This window comes from Rutidosis leptorrhynchoides, chromosome 1 (assembly GCF_046630445.1).
Source record: "Rutidosis leptorrhynchoides isolate AG116_Rl617_1_P2 chromosome 1, CSIRO_AGI_Rlap_v1, whole genome shotgun sequence".
Classification (NCBI taxonomy): Eukaryota; Viridiplantae; Streptophyta; class Magnoliopsida; order Asterales; family Asteraceae; genus Rutidosis; species Rutidosis leptorrhynchoides.
The window spans coordinates 252,533,203-252,560,004 of NC_092333.1; the positions used below are offsets into that span (position 1 = coordinate 252,533,203).

At 33.4% G+C, this 26,802-nt stretch overlaps 3 protein-coding genes across 4 annotated transcripts; all 3 read left to right on the forward strand.

Moving 5' to 3' along the window:
- The first annotated feature begins 8,441 nt into the window (after positions 1 to 8,441).
- Positions 8,442 to 17,915, forward strand: LOC139869028 (uncharacterized). 2 transcript variants are annotated; one of them, XR_011766008.1, is made up of 14 exons: positions 8,442 to 8,511; positions 8,596 to 8,701; positions 8,788 to 8,851; positions 8,928 to 9,029; positions 9,138 to 9,202; positions 9,438 to 9,515; positions 9,610 to 9,689; positions 9,790 to 9,967; positions 10,115 to 10,170; positions 10,791 to 10,916; positions 10,996 to 11,179; positions 16,516 to 16,657; positions 17,508 to 17,563; positions 17,859 to 17,915. XR_011766008.1 is itself a non-coding variant. In XM_071857362.1 (12 exons), the coding sequence occupies exons 1-12, from the start codon at positions 8,471 to 8,473 to the stop codon at positions 16,633 to 16,635; spliced, it is 1,200 nt and encodes a 399-aa protein (XP_071713463.1). In that variant the 5' UTR covers positions 8,442 to 8,470; the 3' UTR covers positions 16,636 to 16,776. The 2 variants fall into 2 exon arrangements, 1 of the variants encoding a protein (XP_071713463.1); XM_071857362.1 differs by lacking the exons at positions 17,508 to 17,563; positions 17,859 to 17,915 and having other exon boundaries at positions 16,516 to 16,776.
- LOC139896985 (F-box/kelch-repeat protein At3g23880-like) lies at positions 17,087 to 18,139 on the forward strand. Its single transcript, XM_071879629.1, has one exon. The coding sequence runs from the start codon at positions 17,087 to 17,089 to the stop codon at positions 18,137 to 18,139; it is 1,053 nt and encodes a 350-aa protein (XP_071735730.1).
- A 372-nt stretch (positions 18,140 to 18,511) lies between these two features.
- On the forward strand, positions 18,512 to 19,570 carry LOC139896993 (F-box/kelch-repeat protein At3g23880-like). Its single transcript, XM_071879639.1, has one exon. It carries the CDS (start codon positions 18,512 to 18,514, stop codon positions 19,568 to 19,570), a length of 1,059 nt encoding a protein of 352 aa, XP_071735740.1.
- The last annotated feature ends 7,232 nt before the right edge of the window (positions 19,571 to 26,802 follow it).

Consider the following 26,802-nt stretch of genomic DNA (forward strand, 5'->3'; position numbering starts at 1 on the left):
TTGACTGGGTACGGTGGGCGGGATATCTATAAATACCAATAATTGTTCATTTTACCGGACACGGGATTGGATTAATAGTTAATAGAATTGTTGAAATAAGGGTGGATTACATTCAAGGGTAATTGGTGTAATTGTTAACAAAGTAGTAAAACCTTGGTTTACACACAGTCGATAACCTGGTGTATTCATTAAACAAAGTATTAAGACCTTGTTACAATTCGAATCCCCAATTAGTTGGAATATTTGACTTTGGGAATAAGAATAATTTGATGAAGACTTCCGCATTTTATGATTATGACTGATGGACTATTATGGACAAATTCGTATGAACATATTGAATAATTCAGGACAAAGAACAATTAACCCATGGGAATAAACTAAAAATCAACACGTCAAACACCATGATTATGGAAGTTTAAATAAGCATAATTTATATATTTCATATTTAATTGCACTTTTAATTATCTCACTTTTATTTATTGTCATTTTATTTAATTGCATTTTTAATTATCGTTCTCTTTAATTATCGCAATTTTATTTTATCGCACTTTTATTTATCGCAATTTCATTATCGTTATTTACTTTACGCTTAAAATTAAGTTATATTTATTTTTAATATTTTACATTAGGTTTTAACTGCGACTTAAGTTTTAAAATCGACAAACCGGTCATTAAACGTAAAAACCCCCTTTTATAATAATAATACTACTTATATATATTTTTGTATTTTTACAATTATAAGTTAAAAATATAGCGTTAAGCTTGTTTAAAAGATCCCTGTGGAACAAACCAGACTTACTAAAAAATACACTACTGTACGATTAGGTACACTGCCTATAAGTATTGTAGCAAGGTTTAGGTATATCCATTCTATAAATAAATAAATATCTTGTGTAAAATTGTATCGTATTTAATAGTATTTCGTTGTAAAAATAATACTATTTCATATACCCCTTGCATAACATCAGTGAATCATCATGTTCCATTAGAAACTCAGCATGACTTACTGTAATATAATCACGTTGATCAAGTGTCATTATATTATAATAACTCATGCTTCAGCTCCCAACACTACTTCAAAAACATTCATATTTTAAATTCGAATCTTTCAGAATTTAGAAACTAAAACAGTTTCCTTTCTGATGTAACACTGATATTGTGAAGAGATAAATGATTTCAGCTAAGAATAGTTATGAAAATATCTTCAGGAATATCGAGGATATTTATAATGAAAGGTACGATGATATCTTAGAATTTCTAATATCGATGGATGATGATAAAGATTTGTCCGTAAAAGTGTAGAGTCGGGAGTAAGGTATTCGTTGATGACTTCAGCAGATACTGAATCATTTGGATTCTTTAAAGGCATGTTTAATCTTTGTGATTTGTCCAAAGCCTCCTTCATGGTTTGCTCAATCCGAACGAAATTCGAAGTTGATTTGCTGGAGCTGTGACAAAATTGGCTAATTTGAAAGGGATTACCAAATTATTCTGGGTAATAATAATGCTTACAGGATCTGATACGGATTCGTGTTAAACTTTTACTTAGTTTCCGAGAGTTTTCCAGGTGCATAACTATATGCATCAATCTTTTCTTTCGTAGATGAAGTGCGGTTGGTTCATCCTCTCGATTGAGGTGTTTTCAAGAATCATGAAAGGTTTGAACACAGATTGTAATCGTCAAGATACAAATGAGGTTTAAGATGAAATCAAGTGGCAAAATTGAAGAATTGTTTAGTTTCATATGTTATAATCAATATTTTAATTCATTTTAATTGTCCAATGTTGGCAGTCCACATTTAGCAGTCCACAATTAGTAATTCAATAATTTATATATAACATTCGAATTAATTAATACGTATCGTGACCCATTGTATACATGTCTCAGATTCGATCACAACTCAAAGCATATATATTATTTTAAAATCAACCTCAACCCTGTATAGAGAACTCGATCATTACTACATATAGAGTGTCTATGGTTATTCCAAATAATATATATAGATGACGTCGATATGATATGTCAAAACATTGTATACGTGTCCCGATATTTAAAGTGCATAAAAATAATTAACAGAATTTAAATGACGATAAATAAAATTGCGAGAATTAAATGTAAATAGGAATTAACAGTTAACTAGGAACAGTTAGCTAGGATTTTGTTAGCGTGGATTCTTACCAAAATTTCTCAAAGTTAATTTGTCTGTTTTTAACAAATTTTATTTTGTCATATGTTTTCTTCATTATGCCACTTGTTGGATTCTGATAGGTCAAAATCCAAATATGAAATTGAATGAAAATGGTTATTCTGCGGTGAACAGATACGTATAACGGTGGTTGTAAGTAGGATAGTAAATGACTGTTGAATCAGCTTCGACGAATGTACAGTGTAACTTATTAAGGTGAAATCTAAATATTCCTCGGGTATTACCTACCCGTTAAAATATTTTCACCATTAACAGTTTGTACAAAAGAATTTTTAATTACAATCTTTATGAAAACATATATACATATATATTTTCTTCAAATGTAATCATGGATTTAATGAGTTAATATGATATTAAACTCATTTGGTTTACGGTTAGAACTAGAGTACATAATCTCTAAAACATTAGAGGTTACATAACCATCATGTCGAACGAAGATAAATGATGTAGAACGTCATGCAGAACGATGATTATTCTCGAGGTACAGAATGAGATGTTGAGGCATGTGATGTTGAAACTTGGGTTTTTGGTGGTACTGTTGGTGCCGGTGATGTTGCTGAAGCTGGTAAATTTTGCACCATATTCTCCAAATTTATTTCTCGAGCGCGAAGTTCGTTGACTTCTTCTATTATCCCAGGATGATTGTCGGTTGGAACGAGCGAATGAATAAGGTTTAGAATTTAGATAGAATATAATCGTGGCGAGATATTCGGAAAATGAGTGTGAAAATGGTGTTTCGAATGGATTCGCCGGTAAGTGCTTCAGGTTCATCGCCAAGAGGTGAAGTTGGTTGGTGGAAAGGATCGCTTTCTTCTCGTCTCCATTGATTAAGTAGCCTACGAACACATCAGATGAATTGGGGATGGCTGATTAGTTGATTCATTTTGGGGACGCTGCTTCCGGAGCTGAGGTGAACATCCATGTTGGAATAGCTGTCGGATTCTGAAGAACTTGAACTAGTGGCGAGTTCCATTTCGTACGATTGAGTAAAGGATTTTTTGATAGGAAATGATTTTCGGCTATTGGATGGTATTCTAATCACATAGAATATCTATATATATAGAGCAAAAGATTTCGTAGATTACGGAGGGATTTACGAAATTTGTCAGACAAAGTTTATAGTAACAGATATGCTAAGATATGGATTAGCAGATACGCTAAAATATGAATTTTGTCTATACACTATTCATGCAATCAATGCAGTAAGATGTGTCTAGACTAAGAATGATAAGCAGGTGATTTTTGACACAAAATGATAAGCACAACTTTTGACATGCAGACACGGTCGAAGTCCAGACTCATTAATGCATCTAAACAACTATCAGTTAGACACACTAATGCAAGACCTGGTTCGCTAAGACCACCGCTCTGATACCAACTGAAAGGACCCGTTCATATACATTATAAACGATTCACAATAGTTGATTTCATCGCGAGGTACTTGACCTCTATATGATACATTTTTCAAGCATTGCATTCATTTTTAAAAGACAAACTTTGATTACATCGAAAGTTGACAGCATGCATACCGTTTCATAATATATCCAACAATAATTGACCTAGTCTGTCATAATAATCTTTATTGAACTCAACGACTTGAATACAACGTCTTTTGAAATATGTCATGAATGACTCCAAGTAATATCTCTAAAATGAGCAAATGCACAGCGGAAGATTTCTTTCATACCTGAGAATAAACATGCTTTCAAGTGTCAACCAAAAGGTTGGTGAGTTCATAAGTTTATCATAAACAATAAAATTCATCATTTTGATAGACCACAAGATTTAAATACAGTACACCTATCTCATGTACGAAAACATTTTTCATAATGCTTAGCAGAGTAGGTTCGTATCCTTTTCTCCCCCGTAGGTTGCCTCGCGATTTTTAAATAACTGTACACATATCTCGTGCACAAAACTAATACACATAACCTGTGTATAAAAATCATTCTCTCGATACATAACATTCACTTTGCTTTCATCGCTTGGCTTGGTAACCGACCTTAACATATAATGCGCATCAATAATATCCCCAAAACAGAACATCTCGTATGTATAATCTATAAACTTCGAAGTACTAAACACCACGCCCACTAGTTCTTCCGTCTAGTGAACATTCTGGGTGGGGGTGTTAAACCCGGTAGCTACCTTTAGGATTCGCGTGAATTAGGGCCATACCCGATTCTGATTCTTAGGTTACCAAGCAATAATAATCAGGGGAAAATATATTCATCAATTGGTGGCAATTATCATGTCCACATAATTCAATAATAATCCACAGAACTTATGTCTGCATAATAATTCATTCGAGGAATGTTTTGCTTGTGTCTATCTCGTCAAACATTTATAAAAGCATTTCATGTATTCGCAGTTCAAAAATGTATTTCAAAAGCATTTAATAAAGCAGTTGTAAAAACAGTGCATGTATTCTCAGTCCCAAAAATGTAAAGAGTAAAAGGGAGCAAATGAACTCACCTTAGTCCGAGTAATGAAAGGTACCCGGTAAATGAGGGATCGACCCGAAACGAGTGTGCCCTAAATTATTCAGGATAAATTAATGACCATGGAAAACCTTAAGCAACATGATATTTACATATAATCATTTCTGATTTAAAATCATGATGTTTATCTCCTAATATTGACTTACTCATTTCATAAAGCCAGATTTTATTTGCTCGTTTGAAGTTCGCTCACAATATATATAAATTAAAAATATATTAATAACTAGATGTTAATATGAAATCATGGTTAGTATTTAATAAGGTTTCATTGTTGGCATTTTATACTAAAATTTTGTATATGGTTCAGGGTAAAAGAAAACCGTAACTTTTTAATTAAATCATATGCTACAATTTCGTTTATTTGGTTTCGTACTACCGAACTTCATCCCATTTTTACCAGTTCAATCTACGGAGCATCTATTTATGTTATCATGTAGAAACTTTATTATATCATCATATTACTAGTACTAGTATTATTATTATTATGATATTTATTTACTTATCTTATCTTGTAAAAATTTATATTAATTACCCTTTTATCTTTTATCTTGTAAATGGAAAACATATATTTGTATTATGTAATATAGCTCATACTTTAGGGTCTTAAAAATGTAAGTATTAAAATCATCATCTTCTTGTTTACTGATTCAATTCAATATAGAGAAACAGAAAACACATACATGCGTAGTTCATTTTACATATAATTTAATTTTCATTCTAGTTCTTAACTTCCCCTATGTATGATTTATTCAACTTAGTCAATCGTAAAGTATATTATCATCATAATTTTTGAAGGTTCTAAATTACTAATAAATGACGTAAGTTAAATCGATAGTTTCATACAAATGTAAATTAGAGGAGCCTTTAAGAGCTTATTCCATTTATATAATCACATATAACATATATTGTCACTATAAGATTAACAATACATAATAACGTATATATTTATTCGAGTTCGGTTAAGATGTACCTTTAAAGGAGACCGAGTTCGGATCGTATTAGCACAATGGAATTTGCATCTCGAACGCTCCTCTTTCTTTCCGTTTCTCAATTTAATTACTATGCTTGATTATTTAAGTTGCTTTACAGAGAGGCATGTGAGTGAATGAATGTGATTTGTTATGTAAATGATCTAGTGTATTTATAAAATAAGAAGTAAAAGTGGTTACGTGGTTTGGACCAAATACCAGAAGCAAAATATAAAGGATAGAGCAGTAGTTCGAGTAGTTATTTGTTTACTAGTTGTGATATTTATTTTTCCACATGCCCCCCCTTTTTTTTATTCGAAATTATTTATTTAGGTTATATTTATTAGTGGGTTGTTGAAAATTAGGTTCTGTATATTTATAGACTTTTCTATCTAAATGAGCCAGATAAAAGCTTGACTTTATGTAATTGTATTTGTGGAGCCGGGGGACAATATAAAACACGTAGAAATAAAGTAAAAAACCCATTTCATATAATCCATATAATAGTAGCTAGTGGAATTAGTTAATTATTTTTAAATGGTCATGTTGGTTTTGGTTTTGTAAGCATGTATATATTTACATTTACATTTACATATATATGCAAAAGTCATGATATGTGGGATCCAATGATATAAAAGAATCTCTCCTAGTTGTAGTAGAAGGTAAAAAAAAAAAATTTTAACAGCTGTAAAGTTTATGATGGGTGTGCAAAAGAAAACAAAAACATATTACTATTTTTCTTTATATCTAAATCTCGTGACACACAAGAATCAACTCATGAATTCTTGTCTGATATTTTTATAAACATGACATATGCATCTAGTTTTAAATTTATTTTTTTTAGAGAAAACCTTGCAAGTTGTAGAAATAGAAAACAAATGAGGAAAGGAAATTAGATTAAACGAGATGGTTGGGACATTCGATCCAATATATTTTCAGTGTTGTAATCTTTTTTATTTTTTTATTTTTATTTTTATTTGGATTACACTTCAATTTCTACTATATTTCTTGACAAATATATGATACTATAATGAACGAATATATCTTATATATAGTAATAGTCTAATGGAAGCTATTATTTGGATCTACCAAAAAAATATATTCCACTTCTAGTATAATGACTTTTCAATATTTTAATTTTTTTTTTCTTTTTCTAAAACGTATGATTTGTATTAGTCCACGACATTTATTTAATTCATTATTCGCATCAATGGTTTCATGGCCGTTTTTAGAATATAAATTTGAAGTGAGTCATGAGAAGATAACAATAAATTGGTATGTAGTATGTGGCATCTTCCAATTCAGTAAAAGTTGATACAAGTAAACGTGTGAAGAGCTATTAAAACTTAACAATAGGTAGTAAATATATATATATATTTTTTTAACAAACGTATAATATTATATTAAAATGTTTCAAGTTATTATATATATATATATATATATATATATATATATATATATATATATATATATATATATATATATATATATATATATATATATATATATATATAAACAGTTGTTCGTGAATCGTCACAAATGGTCGAGGTTTAAATGAGTGTAATGAAAACAGTTCAAAATTTTTGAGACTCAACTTAACAGACTTTTCTCATCGTGTCAAAAATATTAAATCGTATCGAGAGTTTGGTTTAAAATTAGCTGAAATTTTCCGGGTCGTCACATATGGGGGAACCAATGTGCTCGTTCATAGGAGGGTTTACTCGCTTACCTAAAAAAAAAAAAAAAAAAAAAAAACTTGAAGGTTGTAATTAACGAGCCCAACTCGTTACAAAAAACACTTTCCCAAGAATTTAAACAGGAAAATTGTTGAAAATACACTTTTTTTTTGACTTCAAACAAAATACACTTTTTTTTTAAAAAATTGTCTTTTTACACCATTCGGTAGACGGAATTTCCGTCTACCACCTTTATCTGTCGTCTACTACCATTTTTACAAAGTAGTCGACGGTGAGATAAAGGTAGTAGACGAATTCCCGTCTACTGGCAGGGTTAGTAGACAGCGAGAACAAAGCAGTATACAGACATTTACAAAGTAGTCGATCGTCTACTGCCCTGTTGTTTCTGTCTACTGCCTTGTTGTTGCTGTCTACTCCCTTGTTAGTGTGTACAAGGCATTTCCGTCTACCACCTTTATCTGTCGTCTACTACCATTTTTACAAAGTAGTCGACGGTGAGATAAAGGTAGTAGACGAATTCCCGTCTACTGGCAGGGTTAGTAGACAGCGAGAACAAAGCAGTAGACAGACATTTACAAAGTAGTCGACCGTCTACTGCCTTGTTGTTGCTGTCTACTGCCTTGTTGTTGTTGTCTACTCCCTTGTTAGTGTCTACAAGGCAGTAGACAGCAACAACAAGGCAGTAGACGATCGACTACTTTGTAAATTCTGTCTACCACCTTTATCTCACCGTCGACTACTTTGTAAAAATGGTAGTAGACGACAGATAAAGGTAGTAGACGGAAATCCCGTCTACCGAATGGTGTAAAAAGACAATTTTTTAAAAAATAGTGTATTTTGTTTGAAGTCAAAAAAAAAAAAAGTGTATTTTCAACAATTACCCATTTAAACAAAACACTAGCCCAATTTGACAAGCCTAAAATTTTCATCAGCCTACAATAGCCCAATTCAACGAGCCCAAATTGTCATCAAGCCTACACGAGACGAAACCCTTTTGTTCCTGCTGCTTCAATTATAAATAAAAAATGGCGCGGGGTAGAAAACTCAAATGAAAAATCAAAATCTGAAATCTCTCTGAAAGCACAAGTGTAGAAACCATGTCGAATCAAACAACGCTGGATTTAGATGCTACTCAAAGGTATTATACAAACCCTAGCTCACTCATACGCTATTTAATTAACATAAATTTACACAATATACAATAATTTGATCATAAATGCAGTCGAATCAAACATCTAACTGACCTTCGAAGTAATTTCGACGACGATGCGAATTCGGTAGCTCCCGATGAGGATGATTTGCTCAAAGAATCTGTTTCTCAGCTTCAGGTGAGTCAGTTATGTACACTCCTTTATGTATTTGAGCCCTAGGTTTAATTAGTACTTACTCTTTTGTGTAATTGCTGTTAAATTAGGCGAATGTTACTTCGATTTTTGAAGAATTATTGGATGTCCGTTCCTTACAACCTGAAGATTTAGGTATAGCTTTTGTGTATTTATAGCAAATTCTATCTATATATGTTATTATTAATTGGACAATTATATGTGTGTATAGATACATATTTGGAGAATTTGAATGGGGTGATTTGCTCTGTTGAGACTGAGAATGCTACACTTTTGGAAGATGTTGTGAATCTTGAGAAGGGGTACATGGAAGGTGAGGGAGATCAAATTGGTTGGTTGGTAAAGGGGTATTTTATTATTGCAGTGTCTTCATAATGAATAACCTACCTTACTGCTTGCATAAATTGTATTTGGATTGCAGATTCGATTCGGTTGCAGAGCAACATTGAAAGTTTGAATTCTTCACTAGAGTTCAGTCAATCACATGTAAGTAGCCTTTAACTTCTCTCATTAACATTTTACCTTACGTCCTTTAGTTTTAAAAAGAGAGAAAGAATCGAAGAATGCAGGGAAGAGGTATAACTATATAGTATTAGCTTTGACATGGATTTGTTACCTTTAAGTTATTTTGCATATTTTATCAATCATTTTTTCAAAGTTAACCAAACATATTGATAACCTCACGTCCTCACATATTCATTCTATAAATTCTATGTTCAAGGGTCTTGGAATAAAAAGAGCGGATTCCCTTGAATGTTCCTCGTTGGCAGAACATCAACCAGAATCATGCAAGTTTAAGGTCTGATAACGCGTCCGTCTGTTGAGTATAGTTTTTATTTGATTTTCTATTAACTACTTACTGGCTATCTTACCCAATCTTTTTGTGGACAAAGATTTTAAAGTTCAGTAGTCAGATTGAGAAGAAGAAAACAATCTTAAAGTCTTTGGAAGATCTTGATTACACTTTTAAAAGGTACTGTAAGGAATAAGGATACATAAAGTTTCAAATGGTTTCCCTTTTCTTTTAGTGCTATATGTATATATATTCTTCTTTTATTCTTGAAAACATGCAGGTGCAATGGTTTCTTAAAGTTTGAGGATAAGCTGACTGGACTTGAAGTCATAGAATATGAAGGAAACCAAATTACGTTGTCTTTAAGAACTTATATACCTGAAATAGAAATGTCTGAGCAGATTCATGAATTGGCTATAGAACTTTTGGATGGCACTTTTGAACTGAAGAACGCTGAGGTAATCTTGTTTGCATATTTATGAGGAAAATCGGTGTTTGTATCACATTTTAAAGTTCAGTATACTGCTAACTAAGTATGCTTCTATATGATCTTCATTATTAATTTTATATACCACCCAATAGCTTTCATTTTTGATACTCTTCAGATTTTCCCAAATGATGTATATATTGGTGAAATGATTGATGCTGCCAAGTCATTTGCGTAAGTTACTACAGTCTATAAATATGATTTCATTTCCATATCAATTTTGTGAATTTGATTGTAAGTATTTTTAAGCGGGTCAAAGATACTCAAAGCAGCTACTCTTATAACAACTATTAGGTATTGCCACTTGAGGGAATTGTAGAGGTGGCAAAATGGGTGGGTTGGGTAACTAGTTAAAATCTGTTTAATTGAAACAAGCAATTATTACGTGATGGAAACTGGTGAGTTGAGCTGTAAACTATTTTTTATTCCAGATTAATATATTTTTTCCTTTAAAATTTTAGCATCAACACGATTGAAATGTGATGTTATAATGATAAACAATATTTTTTGTATATCAATATGATTTAGGAGGTTGTAAGCATAAAATACACTTTTGCTAACACTCGACATCGTTGACCTGTTCGACCGTTAGTTCGGTAAGGAAAATATTTTTATTTTGATCCCACTAACGGGTCTAATTGCCACCTTTAGGGAATTGTTTGTTCTCAACCAAAGCACCACTAGTTCTTATGCATATGTTCGACCGATAGTCCGTTGAGTGTAATCTTTATTGGAAAATCTATCTTTACTCTGTATTACTCACATTTGTTAGAATTAATTAATTATTCTCGCAGACTCCATTTTTTTCCTCTTCCAATGCCTCAGAAGAACTCTTTAGAGTGGTTTGTACGGAAAGTGCAAGAGAGAATTGTTTTAAACACATTGAGGAAATCATTGGTGAAGGCTGCATGCAACTCCAGGTGAGATGTTGGTGCGATTGTGACTAAACCTTTTTTACATATGTGTAGTCTTGACAAAGTTTTTACTTGTTAATTATAGGCACTCGGTCGAGTATGTAGAACGAGATGAGACGATAGTGGCTCATATGGTGGATGGATTTGATGCTTTCATTAAGGTTTCTCAAGGGTGGCCAATGTCTAGTTCACCATTGAAACTAATATCTATAAAGTATTCAAGTCAATCTTCAAAGGAGGTTACTTTCAGCTTTCTTTGCAAAGTTGAGGTTAGCCTTGCATTTTCATATATGTACTATGTTTAAGCTCATGAAATTTGGTTGAACTTATAGCTTGTTATGATCATTACAACTTGAGTTGTAACTCTTTCTAGAAAGTATTTTATAATTGAGGTGGTAACTGGACCTATTTACCTAAAAATGAATTGATTTGGATTATGATATATTATATCCGATGGTTCGAAGCAAGGTTGAAAACGGCTTGAGGCGGGGTCGAGACGGTCAGGACCTTAAAGGGTTGAGACGGTCGGGACAGGTCGAGGTGGATGTTGACCAATGTGGACTTTCAAACATATAAATATATATTTATATACATATTTTGAGCTAAAACTTTCATTGACTGTGTGACGACCCGGAAATTTTCGACCAAATTTAAACTTTATCTTTAAATGATTTCGACACGATAAGCAAAGTCTGTTAAGTTGAGTCACAAAAATTTTGAACTGTTTCATATACTAATTTGACCTTCGACTATTCCCGACGATTCACGAACCACTATCTGTAAATAAATACAAATATATTTAAATATATATATTAATTTGAAATAGAAACTTATGTGATTTAGTTCATTTGTGTAAATAAAATAATATATGATATTACTATAAATCTATATATATGTGAAAATTATATTGAATATATATATATATATATATATATATATATATATATATATATATATATATATATATATATATATATAATTTAGAATTTATTTAATAAATGCTCGTAGCACTCTTTTGTCATCTTGATAATTATTAATCAAGTTAAATTCAAATTTATATGATTTTAAAATAAACAGTGATCCGAAATAGAGATATATAAAGTAGAGACTTATTAAAAATCTATTTAGAAGCTATTTGTTAAATTTTAAAACTTTTTATATTTTACCTAGAATCGAGCGTGGACAGTTGATTTAATTTTTATTTAATAGTTTTAAACAATTAATGATCGTTTTTATAAAATAATGATTAGAATAAATAAAGATGTTTAATATAAAAAAATTGAGATTTTTATGTGTATTTTTATCCATTATCAACGGAGCAGGAATTTCAATCCGTGAATGAAATAGTAGACGACGGCTAATTTAATCACACGTTTTAATTATTCAATGAATATTAAATATTATTATTAAATTATTTAGATTCCTGCTTTTTGCTTTCTGTTTTCTTTCACATCCATCCTATCTAAATTATCTGTATATAGATATAGGTACATGGATAAAGAGATATAAAAATATCTATCTTGCTCCTGCTTAATTACCCGACTGCTATACTATTTGAGTTACTATTTGAGGTTACTGTGCTAATTTGTTTTCTTCAGTGAACTCTCTTTCCTATCAATTTATCTAATCTCTTATATATACATGCATACTAATACTAAATGGAGAGATATACATTTCCTTCTTATTTCTTCCCGGTAATCCATCTTCTTCAATCACCCACACCATCGACCTTCACCTTTTTTTTAAAAAACAAGCAACACTATCGTTGAACACAATCACTTCGATCATCATATCAAGCATGCTGCGTTTTTCTTTCTTTCTTTTGTCTTTCTGTTTGGACGACACCCAACTGCAACTGCTACTTGTACGCACCTTTAACCATCACCAAACCACCATTCAGTCGTCGCCATTAAACCACCCATTAAAAACTGCTGCTGCTATGGTACGGTGCTTCTGCTACAGCAGCTATAAACATTGTTGCCACACCTGTACAAGCTACAAATTAACATCACCATTCTCCACACACAATCATGACTGTTGCATCTATTTGTCTGTTTAGAATAATTCGCGTGCCACTGCAAAACTGCGGCTACTATCCTTTCTGTTTTGGTTATGTTCGGACTATTAAACCCCACCTTCTTCGAACCACCACCACTCTCCTTGTTTGTTACCATAAGCAAACCAACACCACAATAAACCGTCTCATCACCACTATCATAATTTCTTTTCTTTTCTTGTCGTTATCAGATACCCAAGAACACACACATACCTCGCTTCGATCTAAATGTTTCCTTTTCATCACCCTTCAAGTGATCAAGTCCCCACAATCTCATTCACCTCTCTTGACTTAAACTCTAAACACACCTTTCATTTAAACAACTGCTTATTTGTTTTCTGTTTCGATTCAATCACCATCGTCTTCGATCACCACCTTTCATCATGTTAACCCTACTTGCAAACCCCCTCATGTAATATTCGTTTCAGTTTAGTTCAACCAGGCCACAACACCAAAACACACTAACACAAATTAGTGGACTTGCTTTTTCTTTTGCCTTTGACATGGACCCATATAAACCAACACACTCTTCTCTTTGTTTTTGCAATTCGGAAGAAAGCAAATACCAAATGAGGTCACCTGCGACTGCTGCAATCCCAACCGTGATGATCACCATCTCCTTTCTCTCGATATATTTTGTTGTATCCTGTTTCGAGTCCACAATAATAATGAACGACCATCGATGTTTTTTTTTTTTATATATGATGACAAAGGGGTTGAGTTGTGAAAGTAATCATAAAAAAAGACCTCAATTACTTTTCAGTCGCTGCTATGGCACCTTTCAATTTTTTTTTTTTATCATCCGAACCCCACCACTACAACTATATTGAATTGTTTAAAGAAGAACATGGCATGCGTAATTGATAAGGGATGTGGACCACCTTTTTCAAAAACTCTCGGCCACATGCAATATCATATCTTATAAAAAACAATAAAAAAAAAAAATAATAAATAAATAAATAAAAAGTGGCACGAAGATATGGTTTGTGCAGATGCACTTTTGCGATTTATTTAAAAAAAAAAAAAAAAACAAAAGAAATCATAGTTAACTAATTTGGAACGTGGACCTTCACACTACCATGTCCGTAAACTTGTTTTTTTTGGTGATTGGGATTTTTTTTTTTATTTCGTTTTGGGCTTCAAACATAATTAAGTGTGTTGGGCCGAGATCTTTTATTTTGTGTGGGCCGAAATTTATTTTATGTTGGGCCGAGTAAACGGGTTATATAGATTACGCCGTGAGTTAAAACCGAAAAGTATCAGCAGAGCATTGGTTAGAGTATGGGGTGTTTAAGCGAGGGGTCTCGAGTTCGAGCCTGGTATGAAGCATTTTTTTAATTGGAAAAGCCTTTTAACTCTTCAAAGGTAGTTTATCTATATTTTCATTATTAGTATTATTATTGTTGTTATTATTATTATTATTATTATTATTATTATTATTATTATTATTATTATTATTATATTATTATTATTACTATTTTTATTATTAATATCATAAGTATTAGTATTATTATTAGTAATATTATTGTCATTATAGTTATTAATATAAATATTAGTATTATTATTATTAGTATTCATTATTATTAAATGTATCCTTTTTATAAAAATTACCATTTTATTATTATAATTAGTATTATAGGATGAAACAACTTTTTATTTATTATTATCAATATCATTTTATCAAATTACTATTAGTTATATAAAACTATATTTACTACATATAACATAACTATATTAATATTTTTATAAGAAATATTAATTAATGTAATTAATTAGGTTATTAATGAAACACATAATTAAAATAACAATTAATTCACTAATAATACTTAAATTTGTTCGACTTCAATTATATGTGTTAATATATATACAAATGATATAGGTTCGTGAATCCGAGGCCAACCCTGCATTGTTCAATTGTTCAATGTCGTTCTATGTATTTTTACTACAAAATACATTAGGTGAGTTCATTTATTTCCCTTTTACTCTTTACATTTTTGGGGCTGAGAATACATGCAAATGCTTTATTAAATGTTTTACAATATTTATATGCTTGAGTTTCATTATTCCCTTTTTAAATACCTTTGCAATATATATTTTTGGGACTGAGAATACATGCGCTGCTTTTATAAATGTTTTACGAAATAGACACAAGTACGTGAAACTACATTCTATGGTTGAATTATTGAAATCGAATATGCCTTTTTATTAAGTCTGGTAATCTAAGAATTAGGGAACAGACACCCTAATTGACGTGAATCCTAAAGATAGATCTATCGGGCCCAACAAGCCCCATCCAAAGTACCGGATGCTTTAGTACTTCGAAATTTATATCATGTCCGAAGGAGGATCCCGGAATGATGGGGATATTCTTATATGCATCTTGTGAATGTCGGTTACCAGGTGTTCAATCCATATGAATGATATTTTTTGTCTCTATGCATGGGACGTATGATTATGAGAAATGGAAGTATGAAATCTTGTGGTCTATTAAAATTATGAAATGATTCTTTATGATAAACTAATGAACTCACCAACCTTTTGGTTGACACTTTAAAGCATGTTTATTCTCAGGTACGAAAGAAATCTTCCGCTGTGCATTTGCTCATATTAGATATATTACTTGGAGTCATTCATGACATATTTCAAAAGATGTTGCATTCGAGTCGTTGAGTTCATCAAGATTATTATTAAGTCAATTATATTTGGATATATTATGAAATGCTTTACATGCCTGTCAACTGTCGATGTAACGAAAGTTTGTCTTTTAAAAACGAATGCAATGTTTGTAAAATTTATCATATAGAGGTCAATTACCTCGCGATGTAATCAACTGTTGTGAATCGTTTGTAATCGATATGGACTTCGTCCGGATGGATTAGGACGGGTCTTCACAGACTGATTCATAACTATAATTGCTATCATCGTTAATTCATCACAAAATTAAACTCAAATGTGACAATTTTGACCGATTTGACCTAATTTTTGACTATTGACCGATTTTTCTCGACTCTAACCCAACTTTTTTGACTGTTTTGACAGACTTTTGACCAATTTTTCCTGACTATGACCCAACTTTATTGACTGTTTGACCGACTTTCCTCGACTCTGACCCAACTTTTGACCGATAGTCACCAATTTGTACTTCTGTACTTTCGATCAAGACGGTCGAGACAGAGACTGGACGGGCTAGTCACCAAACCGCTGTAACGGCCATCGTAACGGCAAGAGACGGGGTCGTTTGCAACCATAAATTTTTTAACTTATTTATTTTATAAATATCAAATTCACTAAACTAGTTTTCCTATAACTAATTAAGGATAAAAAGTGTTTACAGTATCCTTTTATTTTTGAGAATATATTAATAATAATTTCTAGAGGATTAGATTTCTTTTTGAGATCTTTAACCTCATCCCCGAGTTCTACTAAAAACAGATATAGATAAATATTTTTGAAGGAAACATAATATAATAATATAAAATGTTTAAACTTTGTTATCATATACTCCGTATAGCATTAGATTGCCAGCTGACTAAATCTGTGTTTATTCAGGAAAAGGTGAATTCCTTAGATGTACAGGTAAGCGGGAATCTTTCTACGTTTGTGGATGCAATTGAAGAAATTCTCGAGCAAAGCATGCACTCAGAACTCCAATCCAATAATAATCACTAGAGAAATGAGATAATGCTGCTAAGTACGTTCTAACTTCCATCAACTCGATGTATGTTCCTTAATCATATGAATTCCATATCTTTGGATTATTTTTGTTATGTGCAATTGATTTAGTTATCATCCTGCCATTTAGCTGCTCAATTACAGGATGATTTATTACTTATATGTAAAAAATGAATTAAGTATTCGGTCCACATGGTTTATGACTTATGCAAGGTTCTTGGTGTGGTGTCAAAAGTTAAACTAATGATCTGTTTGTTTCCAGATCAATAATCAATTAATCATACCATGCATTACTCTTGTTAATTTAGTTTATCTGGTCAATAAATTGGACTTGTTCTTTGTGTAATATTCAAATTACAACATTGACCTAGACCATGCCTATTAACTTTGACTTCTTCCGGGGGACATGACATCTATATTAACTGAATAAGAAAAAAAATCCATAGCAATGTCTCATCTTCCCGATGATATCTTAGTCAACATACTTTCGAGATTACCTGCAAAGTCTCTAGGGCAATTTAAATCTGTATGCAAGTGCTGGTTTTCCTTAATATCATCCGAAAATTTTGTTAATTTGCATCAGCATCATGCCATCTGTGATATACACACTAATCATTCTCGAGTATTTATCATGTCAAATAACTCAATGCACTCGGTAAATTATGAATCCCCTTCATGTTATGAAGGCGTTGATGACGATGCAGAGAGCATTGTCAGTTTAAATAATCCCCTAACAAAAGAAGCAGTTGGTGAAAAGCTGTTGGGGTCTTGTTACAGTTTGATATTTTTTGTATGTTTTGACGAGTGCATCCTCTTGTGGAACCCAACTACCCAGAAGACCCGACTAATACCAGACCCGATAATGACAGATGGCACTCCGTTTTACGGACTCGGTTATGATTTTTCCACAAATGATTACAAAATGGTAAGAGCCTCTTGTTCTATATCTAGTAAGTCCATCAGTTTTGGCGTTTTCAACCTCAAAACTGGATACTGGAAAATGGGTCAAGCCACCCATATTGACATAGAGGATAATCCAGATGAAATTGGGATTTTTTCAAATAGATCACTTAATTGGTTAGTTAGACATAGTGCCGGTTTTAATAAACTTGAAATTATTCTTTCGTTTGATATGAGAGATGAGATTTTTACAATATTCTCACTACCAGATTGTGGTGGATTTTCTTGTTTGGGAGATATGAAAGGTTGTCTGTATGCAGTTTCTGGCGGTGATGGTGCAGATGCAGATATATGGGTGATGAAGGAATATGGTTTGGAAAGCTCATGGAGTAAGGTAATTAAATTGAATTTTAGTGAGTTTTATTGCGATTATGAAATGTGGCCGGTGTGTTTTACGCTGGAAGATGATGTCATCATTGATTTAGATTCATGGACCATGGTGAGATACAGTTTAACGAATAAAACCATCAAGAAGTTTAAAAAACGTACTACTGATTGGCACGATTGGCTTGTCTATCACCAGACTCTAGTTTCACCTTAGATTGGTATTACATAGGGGTAATTTTCTGTACTTCTTACTTGAGTTGAAATAATAATGTTATTTAGTATTATTTACTGTTTGATTGCGAACACATGTTGCTGTGATTGCTCATGCATATCAGTCCGGGTAAAACCGCTTAATGGGATGATTTATAACCCTTGATAATATATACGCCTCCATTGTCAATCCCAACTAGGTGTTGACTTGAAAGTTGAAGTCGTTATCTGAGGAGTATCCAAAGTACTACATTGACCTAGTCCAACACTATTAACTTTGACTACTAGAGTTCTAGGGGATATTATATCTATATCTATATTAATTGAAGAGTACATTACGTTGTTTTCAGTTAATCTGAATAAGAAATCCATAGAAATGTCTCATCTTCCTCATGATATCTTAGTCAACATACTTTCGAGATTACCAGCAAAGTCTCTAGGGCAATTCAAATCTGTATGCAGGTACTGGTTCTCATTAATATCATCTGAAACTTTTGTTAAATTGCATCATCATCAAGCCCTTAATGATATACACACGAATCATTCCCGAATATTTATCATGTCAAATCATTCAATGCACTCGGTGGATTATGAATCCCCAGCATGTTATGAAGAAGGCGTTGATGATGATGATGCAAAGGGATTTGTCAGTTTAAACAATCCTCTAACAGAAGAAGCTGTTGGTGAAAGGCTGTTGGGGTCTTGTTACAGCTTCATCTATTTTGTTTGTTATAACCAGTGCATCCTCTTGTGGAACCCAACTACCCAAAAGACCCGACTAATACCAGACCCATCAATGACAGATGGCGATCCGTTTTACGGACTCGGTTATGTTTTTTCTACAGACGATTACAAAATGGTAAGAGCCTCTTGTTGTATATCTAGCAAGTCCATCAGTTTTGATGTTTTCAATCTCAATATTGGATACTGGAAAATGGGTCAAGCGTCTGATATTGATATAGATGATCCAGATTTAATTGAGATTTTCTTTAACGGATCACTTAATTGGCTAGTTAGATATAGAGGCGATCATGATAAGCGTGCAAAAGTTCTTTCTTTTGATATGAAATATGAGATTTTTAAAGTAACCACACTACCAGATTGTGGTGCATTTTTTAGTTTGGGAGATATGAAAGGCTGTCTATATGCAGTTTGTGGTGGTGATGGTGCAGATATGGAAATATGGGTAATGAAGGAATATGGTGCTGAAAGCTCATGGAGTAAGGTGATTAAGTTGAATTCTATTGAATTTCATTGTGGTTATCAGTTGTGGCCGGTGTGTTTTACGAAAGAAGGTGATGATGTCATTATCGATATAGATTCATGGACCATGGTGAGATACAATTTATCGAATAAAACCATCAAGATGTTTAAGTTCCGTGGTACTTATTTGCATGATTGGCTGGTCTATCACCAGACTTTAGTTTCATCTTAGTTAGACTGGTATTAATAGGCGTAACTTATGTACTTCATACATGATTTGAATAATATATGTGCTTACAATGCTTTAGAATTACAACCTAAATGATAACTCACATATATGTGAGTACACAATGTCTCTAAAAAAAGGTGAACCATAGTTGCCTAGTTGATTGCTTCTCATATATTGCTCTCTCAATGTACTTTTGGTTCATATTCTTAACTTTTCGGTCTACATGTTGTCATTGCTTGTACATATCACCCTATATGATCTTGAACTCTGCATTGTAAGCATCGTCCGTTCTTCAAATTTTTAAAATGAAAATTGTTCGTATTAGCAGGTTAATTAATGTCAATGTGAGAACTAATTAAGAATTAACACTGATCATATTTTCCCCCAAATTAATCACCAAAAAACCCTAAATTGACACTGTAGGCTCCACTTGCGAAAACAATTTTTTTTTTCACCGGGGTAAATTTTTTTTTCAAAACTTAGCAAACTTTTTTTTGGTCAAAATATGGAGGTTTATGGGCAAAATATGGAGGCTTTTGTAAAGATACGAAGGTTTTCGGGCAAAATCTGGAGTCTTTGGGTGCAAAATATGAAGATTTTTGGGCAAAAAAAAAAAAAATCCACCGGGGGCAAAATGAAAAAACCCCATTTTTTGCACTAAAAAATGAAATTCCACTGGGGCAGGTGCCCCACCTGTTTCCACCAAATGGTCGGCTCTAGAGCAGTCAGTCATTGCATGTGCGACCTCAAAAAAAGTTAGATTGCGCTGACAAGAACGACATTTTTTTTAACAGCGGCAAGAACGACATTATCAACAACAACCAAAGAGAATCATAACATCGCAATCATCGTTCGATGAGATGCAAAAACTCAAGTACAAGGGGATTTATTACTTAAAATCTATAAAAATTAATCAAGTTTTCGGTTCACATGGTTCATGACTTTGTAAACGTAAAGGTAAACTCATTATCTGTTTGAACTTGCGGGCATAGCCCAACGGTTCCCCCTATGTACCTAGTGTCATGGGATAGAGAGAGGTCATGGGTTGAATCTTTTGGGATGACATGATTTTCTTTAAACCAATTGAACACCAATAATAGTGGTATATATTGACCATATAGGGAGGTTTTACCGGATTCGTTCACGGACCTCTACCCGGACCACTGCCCGAATGGATGTGTTCCCGGGTACAGTCGATTTGCTTCGGGTTTCTGCCCGAACGTGTGTGTTTACGTGCAAATGATGAGGGTCGTTGAAATAAATGTTCTACTGATGCCAAAAAATCGACGTTAAAAAAAAAAAAAAAACTTATTATCTGTTTGTTTTCAGATAACTTGATTTGGTCAAGAATCATATCATGTATCACTCTTGTTGATTGAGTCTATTTGTTTGATAATTTGGACTTGTTCTTTGCTTAATATTTAAAATACAACACTGACTTAGTCCAAGGCTATTCATTCATCTATATATTAATTGAAGAAGGGTACATTATGATAGAATCTGTTGAGAATAAGAAATTCGTAGCAATGTCTCATCTTCCTCACGATATCTTAGTCAACATACTGTCGAGATTACCTGCAAAGTGTTGGAGGTTTTATTAAATTCTTTCGTGTAGGGTAAAATAATCGATAGCCGGATAAATCACTGAATCGTGGTATCACTTTCCGAAAGTAATTATTCGACCCTTATAGCCTGGGTTACACGAATATCACTTTGGGATAAAACAGAGATTAAATTCTTGTTTTGGCAGAAACAAGAATTCCTTTTGCAGAAGAATATTTTGGTGTTCGTAACTTGTGTGTTTTTCTCATGCATATTGATTAATATATTTATATACACCCTTAATCATGAAAGAGTCTTTTATTAAAATCAATTGGCCGATTGATTAATAAAAGTATCTTCTATAATATTCAAAAGTGGTTACAAGAAGAATATTTCTATAAACAAATATTATCACTTCCATCATTAAAGTAAAAGTTGTTACTTTTACAATAAACAAATATTATATTTTACAACTATCAAAGCATGAGTGATCACTTTATAATAAACAAGTATTATTCCTTCAACCACTAAAGCAAAAGTGGGTGCAAGAATAATTCTTCCGTAATCACTCAAAATTGTGTTAAGTGTTTTCTTACTGCTGTCTCTTAAGAACCAGCACTGCAAAAGGACCAGCAGCGCAAAAATCAGCAAACAGGACCAGCAGCGCAAAAGTCAGCATACAGGACCAGCAGCGCAGAGGAACCAGCAAACAGGACCAGCTGCGCAGAACAACCAGCACAGGGACCAGCTGCGCAGAACAACCAGCACAGGGACCAGCTGCGCAGAACAACCAGCACATGGACCAGCTGCGCAGAACAACCAGTACAGGGACCAGCTGCACAGAACAACCAGCATAGGGACCAGCTGCGCAGAACAACCAGCATAGGGACCAGCAATGCAGAACAACCAGCACAAGGACCAGCAATGCAGAACAACCAGTACAAGGACCAGCAATGCAGAACAACCAGCACAAAACACTTAGCCAAATTTCAGCTTACTAAGAAAACTTAGTACTGAAAACACTTAGTCAAATTTTAGGTAGACCAAGTCATGATAGTAAATAATGGAAAACCACTTTTGGGTTCGGGTAATCTATCACTTAATGGGTGTACACTCCGTACCTCCAAACCCATTTACAAGTGTAGATTAAAACCCAAAATTACACTAAATTTACAACAATCCTCCCCAATTTAGTGCAATTCGTTTCATGAGAATTAAACAAATTAAAACAAAACTCATGCATAAATGAAAATATCTTGAAGATTGAATTTTTACCTTAGTACATTACACATTCCAAATATTCGAGAATCGGGGTGTTCTAAGAATTGAACCCTTCAACCCATTTGAATAACTGAAAATAACATACACATAAGTTTTCAAATACTCTAAAGCTATCCTGACACTTTACAAGCCATGTGTCCATATCCATTCATGAATGTATCTAAAGCAAAAGTCCAAGCTTTGTTGAAGCGGCAAAACTTCACATTCACATAGGTAGTTCATTTCAGTCATGCACCTGCTATTGCACTTTTTCAAATAAACCATTAAGAAGCTAAACTTCATCCTCACCTTTAACAGGTCCGAGTACATACCTTACCTTGGGATGATACAAAATTTTGTACTCCAAATTTCTAAGTATAAGCCTTCCACATTGAATTCAACTTCTAATTTTCATCAGAAGGGAATTGGGTATCTTATAATTAGAAATTTATGTGGACTTTAAACCCATCCCCACAGCAGACTTGTTCACCAAGTCTCTTGCCAATCCCTTCGTTAAGTGATCAGCTAAATTCTGTTGTGACCTCACGAACACTATAGAAATCACCCCATTCATGATGAGTTCACGAATCATGCTATGTCTGACACCTAAGTGTCTAGACTTTCCATTGTACATCTGGCTATAAGCCTTTGCCAATGTCGCAGCACTATCACAATGGATAGACATGGGTGCTATAGGTTTAGGCCATAATGGTATCTCATGGATCAAGTTTCTAAGCCATTCTGCTTCTTTACCAGCAGCAGCTAAAGCAACAAACTCAGATTCCATCGTTGAGTTGGTAATACATGTCTGCTTCTTAGAAGCCCATGAAATAGCACCTCCCCCAAGTAAGAACACCCAACCACTCGTTGAAGAATGATCTTCAATATTGGTTATCCAACTCGCATCAGAATATCCTTCTATTACCGAAGGAAACCCATTATAAGATAAACTATAGTCCATAGTTTTCTTCAAGTACTTCAGTACCCGCCTAATTGCTTGCCAATGATGAGTACTAGGATTACTAGTATATCTACTCAGTTTTCCCACAGCAAAAGCAATATCCGGCCTTGTACAAGTCATTGCGTACATCAAACAGCCAATCACCTGAGAATACTCAAGTTGTGATACAGCTTCACCTTGATTAGGCATAAACTTCTCACTTGGATCAACAGGGGTACTCACAGGATTACATTCAAAGCAATTGAACTTTTTCAACACCTTCTCAATATAATGAGATTGACAAATCGAGATTCCTTTGCTTTCACGTTTGATCCTAATGCCAAGGATAACGTCAGCCTCCCCCATATCTTTCATGGAGAATTTTGATGACAAAAATTCTTTTGTTAAATCAACCTGACTTTGGTCAGTCCCAAAGATTAACATGTCATCAACATATAGACAAATTATAACTCCTTTACCAGAATCATCAAATTTATTATATACACATTTATCTGCTTGGTTTAATTTAAAACCACTAGATAAAATCACTTCATCAAACTTTTGATGCCATTGCTTGGGTGCTTGTTTCAAACCATATAAGGATTTTACAAGTTTGCACACCTTGCCTTCATTTCCTGGCATGACAAAGCCCTGAGGTTGGTTCATATAAACCTCCTCATCCAATTCACCATTCAAGAATGCTGTCTTCACATCCATCTGGTGAATAACTAGATTGTGAATCGTAGCCAAAGCAATCAGCAGTCTAATGGTAGTGATACGTGCCACGGGAGCATAAGTATCAAAATAGTCAATTCCAGACTTTTGTCTAAAGCCTTGAATGACTAACCTTGCCTTGAATTTTTCAATAGTTCCATCCACCTTCATCTTCTTTTTGAAGATCCATTTGCAACCCAAAGGTTTGCAACCAGGAGGTAGATCAGCTAACACCCAAGTGTTATTGCCCATGATAGAATCCATCTCATCATTAGTTGCCTCTTTCCAGAATGCAACATCCTGAGACCTCATTGCTTCATCATATGTTTTAGGATCATCATCAACATTGAAACAATACGAATATTGGGTAGAAACATCATCCCTAGAACCTTCAACTAAGTATAGTTGAAAATCTAGTCCAAATGATTTAGGTTTCCTTTTTCTTTTGCTTTTCCGAAGCTCAAGTGACTGATCAACAGCCTTTTCAGAGACTTCATCATTACAATCCTTATTGATTCCATTATTACTTGGAATCATATCCTTTGGTCTAGGTATAGATGAAAATCGATTTTCATCAAAGATTGCATCCCTTGAATCAATCACAGAATTGATTGAGACAAACTCATTAGGCTCTATTACATAGAACCTATATGCCTTGGAATGTTCAACATATCTAACAAATATGCAATCTATACCTCTTTCACCTAAACTTTTCTTCTTGGAATCAGGTAGTCTTACAACCGCCCTACAACCCCATACCCGGAGATAATTCAAGTTAGGTTTCCTTTTATTCCAAAGTTCATAAGGTGTAATCTTGTTTCTTTTGTTAGGAACTCTATTAAGCAAATAACAAGCTGTTAACATAGCTTCCCCCCAAAATCCTTCACTTAAACCCGAATAGGATAACATGGAATTAACCATTTCCTTAAGGACCCTATTCTTCCTTTCAGATATACCATTTTGTTGTGGAGTATATGGAGCTGTGGTCTCATGGATAATACCAACGGATTGGAAATACGATTGGTCAATGTATTCACCTCCCCTATCCGTTCTAAGTCTTTTAATCAAAGCCTTTTGTTGTAATTCTACTTCAGTTTTAAATATTTTAAATTTATCTAATGCTTCATCCTTAGTATGTAACAAATAAACATAGCAAAATCTAGAAGCATCATCAATAAAAGTCACAAAATATTTCTTGTTCCCTAAAGTAGGAGTAGCATGCAAATCACATAAATCACTATGTATTAATTCCAAAATTTCAGTATCACGATGTACATTTTGAAATGGTTTCTTAGTGATCTTTGTTAACATACACGTTTTACACTTTTCATTGTTCATGTCAAAGGCCGGTATTAATCCATCTTTAGACATATCTTGCATTCTTTTAAAGTGTACATGTCCTAGTCTAGCATGCCAAAGTGTAGAATTATTTATGCTAGAAGTAGATATAAAAGCAAAATTAACATTCAAGTGATTAATGTTAAGTCTAAACATTCTATTGCATAAATAACCAAAACCAACAAACATACCATGTTTTGACAAAACAAACTTATCAGATTCAATCACTTGTTTATAACCACAACAATTTAACACACTACTGGAAACCAAATTTTTCCTTATTTGTGGTACATGCAAAACATCAAACAAACAAATAGTTTTTCCAGAACTAAAACACAAATCCACACTTCCACGTCCATGAACAGAGGCTGTTGACTCATTTCCCATATGAAGAATTGATCTATCAGTCACGGACTCGTAAGTCTTGAACCAAAATCTATCCTTGCATACATGGGTGGTGGCTCCCGAGTCAACCCACCACGCGAAATCATTATCCTGCACAAAATAAGCCTCAGATATATATGAAACATAATAATTCTCATTTGAATTATTAAATATATTCTGACCTTTCGAGTTGTGGTTGTTTAAACCATTTCCCGAACCGCTTGTGCTAGATCCTTTGGCATTATTATTACCAAAAATAACCTTGCAATCCTTTTTCATGTGTCCAGTTTTACCACACTTCCAACAAGTCAATTTAGACTTCTTGTTCGGATTAGCCTTGTTATAACCTTGATGTTTACGTTTGCCCTTTTTGTCATTATTACTAGTGAACTTTTTATGTTCCACCATATTGACAACAGCCGTACCAGCAACTTCGTTGCTCTTTGGCTTGTCATTATCCTGCAACCTGAGGGATTCCTCAATACGCAGATGACTACCCAACTCAACAAGAGTTAACTCCTCCTTCTTATGTTTCAAAGAATGTTTAAATTCTTTCCAAGATGGAGGTAGTTTATCAATTATGCTTGAGACTTGAATAGACTCATCCATGTTCATCTTATGTTGTGTGAATTGACCAAGTATACGAATGAGCTCATTGTATTGTTCCAAGACCGGTCTAGAATCGACCATCTTGTAATTGTTAAAATTACTCACAAGGAACTTTTTACTAGAAGCATCCTCAGACATATACTTGGTTTCTAAACAGTCCCATAGTTCTTTAGAAGATTCAACATTTAGGTAAATATCAAAAAGGGAATCAGCCATACCATTGAGGATTAAACCTCTAGCGATGTAGTCATCGTTCTCCCACTTGCACCTTTTCCGAATTTGTTCAATAGTGGCATCATCACCATGATCTTCAGGAATTGGTGTGCTGAGTACGTACACCACACTCATGCTGCTCAGAAAGAAGTGCATCTTCTTTTGCCATCTCCTAAAATCAATTCCCTCAAACTTATCAAGTTTGGAGAAATTTGCCGTCATGTGTTTCATCGTA

Excerpts from the sequence above, each read along its gene's own strand:
- LOC139896993 (XM_071879639.1), top strand. The coding sequence starts at position 18,512 with ATGTCTCATCTTCCTCATGATATCTTAGTCAACATACTTTCGAGATTA.
- LOC139896985 (XM_071879629.1), top strand. The coding sequence starts at position 17,087 with ATGTCTCATCTTCCCGATGATATCTTAGTCAACATACTTTCGAGATTA.
- LOC139869028 (XM_071857362.1), top strand. The coding sequence starts at position 8,471 with ATGTCGAATCAAACAACGCTGGATTTAGATGCTACTCAAAG. Across the intron at positions 8,512-8,595 it reads GATTTAGATGCTACTCAAAG|TCGAATCAAACATCTAACTG; the intron begins GTATTATACAAA and ends TCATAAATGCAG. Across the intron at positions 9,968-10,114 it reads TTGAACTGAAGAACGCTGAG|ATTTTCCCAAATGATGTATA; the intron begins GTAATCTTGTTT and ends GATACTCTTCAG.